This window comes from Opisthorchis viverrini (assembly GCF_000715545.1).
Source record: "Opisthorchis viverrini unplaced genomic scaffold opera_v5_53, whole genome shotgun sequence".
Taxonomy (NCBI): Eukaryota; Metazoa; Platyhelminthes; class Trematoda; order Opisthorchiida; family Opisthorchiidae; genus Opisthorchis; species Opisthorchis viverrini.
In genome coordinates, this window is record NW_008751710.1 from 806,426 (window position 1) to 813,074 (window position 6,649).

The window sequence follows — 6,649 nt, forward strand, 5'->3', positions numbered from 1 at the left end:
GGGGGGGGGGGTTCGTCCTTACGATGAACCCAGATTTTTTCGTCCCTGCTTCTTTAGTCTAGGGCACCTTAATGGAAAATTCCTCTTGGAGTGGTTCACAGATTTCGTTCACCTGTGTTCGTCCAAGGGTGCTGGGACGATTGGTTTGGGGATGAGGTGGTTAGTTGGATCTAACGCTACTTGGATTTTTGTACTCTTAGACCCAGGCGATTTCGCTGATAACTGCACACCGCTTCGTGTCATCTCGGCTGATCTAAGACCACTCTCCACACGTTTGCAAGTTCTACTCCCTCTATTCTATTCACACTGGGATGCTTGGCGATTTCCACCGCCTCGACCACCAGTCGCTGTGGTGTATATAATTGAGAATCGTAAAGCCTAGTCATCCCCACTAATCAACAAACACCCAGCACTGATCACGTCACTAGTCATAGGGAATCTCACGGATTAATTCCCTGACTGCCTTAAAACCCAGTCAACCTGCTTACTCACTTGGACTGACGAAGTTTTTTTTGTCAAAAGCGAAACATTGCCCAGCAATAAATGCACCGATTGTTTACCAAACCCCTCCGAAACGATGACTTCCCAATCGGTCCCAAAGTTAGAAAAGCTTTTGTTTCACCCCCCCCCCAAAAAAAAAGAAACAATCGTAATTCACGGCAATTCACCATAGCCCCCCTCTCCAAGAAAATCAGCACAGGTAAAGTTTTTGTTCGATTGTAGAGAATTCCCTTCAGGCGGTTCACAGTCGTGGTTCTCGTGAGGTGTCTATTTTGAAAAGTTTCTCTTGAGTGGATGAACCTATCCTAAGCAATTTAGCAGGGCCTTAGTAGATCAGCTGATGCGGTTGCTCACACAAATCCATAAACAATAACACCCGGGAAGTCGCGTAAAATTTTCGGAACATTCATGTTTGACGTTCTTTTTTTGCGCGCACTTCTGTCATGTGGCCAATAAGTATCATGGGGTCGAAACAAATCCGAAGCCCTGGCAGGAATAATTTACCCAACAGGTCCAACTTTGAAGTTGACCTGATCTTTCAGTCGTAATCTAATATCAGAACTTTTGCTGTGAACATTTTGGGTAGTATTCATCACGCGGGTACAAATGCAACTCCAAACTCACAACCTATATCATCCCTATGTGGTCCACGGGCTCGAAATAGCTCATTGGCTATGCCGCTGACTGACCCGAAGGTCTGTGGTTCGAACCCGACCTCTGTATCTCCTCGGCTCTTGTCTAGGAGTGGGAAACCTGCAAAATCTCGGTCCTCATGCTCTTTTCGGGTGGCATGGCAGTGACCACCTAAACCACTATTTATTTATTTATTTTCCCAACCAAAACTTAACTGATACTAATAATAGTAATGATGACAATAACAGCTCAACTGTAGCATCTTCTCGGTGCATAGCTGTCATGCCACCTGAAGGAAGTTCGAGGGTTGACGTACTGTGAGCTTGCTCAAGCCAACACAGGAGCAGTCGATATGCCTTGGTTGGGTTCGAACCATGAACCTTACGGTTAGTAATTTCCCTGGGCGGGATAGCTCAGTGGTTAGAGCGCGAATTTACTGACCGGAAGGTCCGTGGTTCGAACCCGACCTCTGCCTTTCGACTTCCCCTGTCTGGGCTTGGGAAATCTGGCAGTATCCCAACCCTCGTGCTTCCTTCGGGTGGAATGATAGTTAGGCACCGAAAGGGTGCTACAGCTGAACGATTAGCAGACTTCTGTTGGGATTGAGCTCGGGGTGAGAGTTTCAATCGCGGCATTGAAAAAACGCCGGCCATGCTTTGATTGTTACATCAACGTCCGCCAGAAATATTCCATTCCATATAAGTTTAATCGGTCTTGAAAGTCGATCAAGCCAATACCGTGGGTTTGACAAAATTCATAGTGTCTCAAGTTTATTGCTAATAAAGATGAAGCTGCGAAGCGGATCAGCTGTCAAAAATAGTTTTCATTACACATCTCGAAGGATCGATCGGTTGAAACAATCTCTCGATGATTATCAACATCTTTTTTAATTCTATGTGGCGCGTTCTATTCCGGTCGTGTTGTTTTTTAGCCAACACCCAACATGGGACAAGGATAATAAACAAACCAATGGTGCGGGAAAATTGCTGAACTGGAAAACTGTGGGAATTCTATCACACTTAGTGATGTGGACAGGTAGTGTGAACAGTAAAATTGATGACGAACCTCGCGGGACGATGACATTGCTCTGTTACGTGGTTTTCGTGGGAGTGTGAACTCCCGATAGACAACGGTGTGCTGTTGCCCCCAAACAATGAATTCTCTGGACAATCGACCCATCGATCACTGATATTGAGGTCATTCTTGCGAAGAACGCCTGTTGTGGCGAACAACCGCAAATCTAAATGACATTGAACTGTGTATGCACAAATTGGACTGGAAACCACAGGGGTGTGTTATGTCTAGTCGCTTTTCCCTCGTTTGCGTTTGTGCACGTCTCATGTGTGCACATGTTTGAGGGAAGCCGGCTCGCTAGTTGACGTGGTAGTTTATAAGCAACTGTAGGCATCTGTATGACCACTTTATGATAAGATCTTTCAGCTGTAACACCCTTTCGGTGCCTAGTTGCCATGCTGCCCGAAGGAAGCACAAGGGATGAGATACTGTCAGGTTTGCCCAAGCCCAGACAGGGGAAGTGGAGATGCGGAGGTCGGGTTCGAACCACGGACCTTCCGGTCAGTAGATTCGCGCTCTAACCACTGAACCGCAGATTCTGTAATATGAATCTTGTGGTATTATCTTGTCATGCACGGAAGTGGGATCTTTTTCATTACCGCAATAGTTCATCTGTGGTACATCCTTGTGGAGCTCAGTGCCTTTGAGCCGCCATCATCATCAGCTGTAAAAACCGCGTACTTGCCGCACGGTGAGGTGGGGAGTTGTAGCTGCCACAGTTTCGTTTGTCAGTGATTTGGGGAGGTGGGATAGATAGATATGCATTGGAAGTAGCAGATGATACAACTGATGCGTCAATACATGGGCGTCAGTAGAGTACTTCACCAGGTGATTGAGAGTGGAGCTACGCGTTGAGGGTGACAGCTTAGATGCATGCACGCCATTGAGGACACGACTGGGCCATGTCTGACAATATCTCCAGCCATTGACGTGTCTCTTCTTGGATCCCTCATCTAAAGAGGTATCAATGATCAGCACAGCTGGGTTTGCTGGTAATAGCTTTCATACACTGCTACAAGGTCATGGATTGACCTCCTCTTCGATTCTTCGCATGATTGTACACGAAGCAGCCTAATGTAGCTGACAGCCTTTTGGTGCATGGCTTTCATGCAACGCGAGTGCGAGAGCTGAGATATTGCTGGATTGCTCAGGCAGGGTTAATCGAGAAACGGCGGATATCCCGTGGCAGTAGCTTCGCTCCTGTGACAGTTTGTTTCGAGGTATACGTGTACATTAGTCCAGCTATGAAAGGTACCATTTGGCCTATCCAAGAGGTTGCGGATTTCAGGGAGATCTCACATTAAGTTGTGGCCGATGACGAACGCTACCGTGGAGACAAGGTGAAAGAGTGGTCGCTCCTCGAAATCGTCCATATTAGGGAAACATTATTCATTGTGACATCCTTTCACTACCACTCAATGGAAATAACGAGGGCTGAGTTACTGCCTGGTTTCTCAGGCCTAGATAGGAGCAGTTGAGATGCCGGGTTTGGGTTCGAGCCATGGACCTTCCGATTAGTAAATTCGCGTGATAACCGTTTTGCTAGCTGAAGCTTCTCCTAGGGGATTGCGATGCCCAGGATACACAGGACTGGGTAACTAGTTCGATCACACACGGACGACGCTGGTTTTTTGTCTTCATTAAGCCGGAGTTTCGGACCTTGATTGGCATCAGTGTTTGTCAAAATGGTGGGACAATTTTTTCTTCATAACCCTGACCGCGCTAACTCACATGAATGCGAGGTGGCTCAGTGGCTAGTGCGAACCCAGAAGGTCCCTGGGTTCGAACTTGGCAGTATCCCAGCCGTTGTGCTTCCCTCGAATGGCATGACAGCTTGGCACCGAAAGAATGCTACAACTGAACGTTTTATATTTGTTGTACGATGAGCACGAACCGTACCCACTTACGCCTAATAATGTCTGTCTCAATGTAGTCTATAGCCTACAGTCTATATAAATGTAATTAGAATTTCGCTTCAGCCCGTATAATCACAACGGGCGAGATGGCCCAAGTGGTTAGAGCGCGAATTTACTGACCGGAAGGCCCGTGGTTCGAATTCGACCTCCGCCCCTCGACTTTTCCTGTCTAGGCTTGGGCAACCTGGCAGTATCCCAGCCCTTGTGCTTCCTTCAAGTGGCATGGCAGCTAGACACCGGGTGGGGTGCTACAGCTGAACGCTTTCTTTCTTTTCTATCACAACGGAGTGCGTCAATGGCACATCTGCATCTATTCTCTTATAGCGGGACCGAATCGCCCCAAAAGTGACCTCGCCTTCCAGAACCGACCGCATAGTATTGTCAAAGTTAGTTGCTTTATCGAGACGATGCAGCTTCTCTTACTCGACGATATTTCACGTTCATCACTGATCGCGATGTAGACAACCATTGATTAGTCCGTAAGTGAATGATGTGTGCATTTGTGTGTCGATATCATTACCGGTTGCATGTGAAGAAACTCAAAACGATACATGACCAGAACTATGTCGTATGTCACGTCCGAAGCGATTGTGGAGCTATTGATCGTTTGTACCAAGATGGTGCGCACATCACTCATTAAATGTGGTCACTTAGGCATGGTAGAATGAAAGGAAAGGTGCCTTCGATTGTAGAGTTGTTTATTCACGAACGGCTCAGTTACTAGGTGGTGGACACGGAGGTGAAAAAAACCTCATTTGCACAGAGTTTGTGGAAAAGTCAACCTCCTCATTTGTCCTCCAGGTTTTAAACGTTCCACTACTACTAGTCGCACGTTTCATCAGTAGTATGTGTCGTTGCACCAGTTGCATGTGAAGAATCTCAAATCAGAACATGACCAGAGAGATTTTTTACTGTGTCGGATACCGCAGTCGAAATAATTGTAAAACTATCGATTGTTTGAACTTAATTTATCAAATATGCTTGTTTAGCCATGGTAGAAGCCGCGCAAAACGGGGGGACCAAAATTTCCCGATCACAGACAGGATAAGTGAGGCAGTCAAGTATGGATTTAAAGTATGGCATTATTTGGTTAGAAGTGCATTTCGTAAACGGTGCATATTCCACGTTTCTTGTATGCTGTTTTCAGATTCTACTGATATCCAAAGCCCCATAGTTTTACAAGGTGCAGAGTGCAATCTTTCAGCCTTGATGAAAGTGATAATCATTCACCTGGAACACCCTTTCGCTGACTAACTGCCATGTCACCCGAAAGAAGCACAAAGGGTGGGATACTTCCAGGTTGTCCAAGCCTAGACAGAGGAAGTCGAGAGGCAGAGGCCAGGTTCGAACGACGGACCTTCCGGTCAGTAAATTCGTGCTCTAACCACTTGGGCCAATCTCGCCTTTCAGCCTTAATCTAGACGCCTGTTGAGGTTGGCGCTGGCTACACACGGCCTGACGACCCCTACTATAGAAAGCTTCACTCACGTGACTGGTGAGATTCTCGATTCTACTGGAGCCAAATTAACGTTCTCGGTACACCTAATTTTTCTTCGAAATTCGCTCGCGAATGTTTTACGTGACGTCGGTATAATGTCGATTGAATTGCCCATTTTTTAGTGCGTCGAACGAATCGCCCCCTAATCCGTTATTCGTACCCTCAGCTTGCACTGATTTCTACATAAAATCAATTATCTTCACTGAGGTGTGAGAACTCTAATTAGGAGTTTATTCTTATCGGTATTTGGTTCTGGGAAGCAGCGAGAAGCAGCTTGTTTTTCTTCTGCAAAGCAGTCTCTTTGGTCGCTGGTTTTTAATTAATTTTATCCCGGTTGCGCATTTGTTTATCCTGCACGGCTCCGAAACGGTGAACGATGATCGACTGTGGTTGAATTGATGTCCGCTGTCTCACCCCTGTAGTGTACTTTTAAACTTTACGCGAAGACAGCTAATAGATGGGTCGAAAGGAACATGAGGCCTGAAGTAATGCCCACGTTGACCAACTCAGAATGGACAGCAGGAAAGTCAGATGGGGCCATAATTCTCGCAGTCAGTAGCCCGCGTTTTAATCCATTTCGTACTGTGGTTCAACTGGTGACAAGTTAGGCTGCATTAATTCGCTGGTGAAACCTTATCGATAAAACTGTTGAACGTGGTTCCGTCTTATTCGACCTGTGGTAACCCCACACTGTACCGGTCGTGCTTCAGTTTAAATCAATGGCCAGGACTACAGACTGACCTAACCGCATGTGGAACCTTTCCAATGAATGGCAATTTTAAATTAACCCTCGAGTTCAGCACCAGCTGGGGAATAGCATAAACGAGCGATCCAGATGAGTCTACCGTAAAAAAATCAAATTGGTATACAAATGAGTGAGCGTATTTAGGGGGCTAACAGAGTTGGTTGGAACAACAGCCATCTCGAGATTGCTCAGTGGTTAGAGCTTGAATTTACTGACCGGAAGGTCCGTGGTTCGAATCCGACCTCTGCATCTCGACTTCTCCCGTCTAGGCTTAGGCAACCT

At 46.5% G+C, this 6,649-nt stretch overlaps 2 protein-coding genes across 2 annotated transcripts in view; one reads left to right on the forward strand and one right to left on the reverse strand.

The window, feature by feature from the left end:
- T265_03670 (hypothetical protein) overlaps positions 1-6,649 on the forward strand; it is a gene marked incomplete at both ends in the record, with an annotated part of 58,458 nt that overhangs the window by 36,690 nt on the left and 15,119 nt on the right. The gene's annotated exons all lie outside the window — the stretch shown is intronic.
- T265_13302 (hypothetical protein) overlaps positions 4,373-6,649 on the reverse strand; it is a gene marked incomplete at both ends in the record, with an annotated part of 3,862 nt that continues 1,585 nt past the window's right edge. The window contains 2 exon segments of the mRNA XM_009168251.1: positions 4,373-4,518; positions 5,355-5,541. Coding sequence (XP_009166515.1) covers positions 4,373-4,518; positions 5,355-5,541 — 333 coding nt within the window.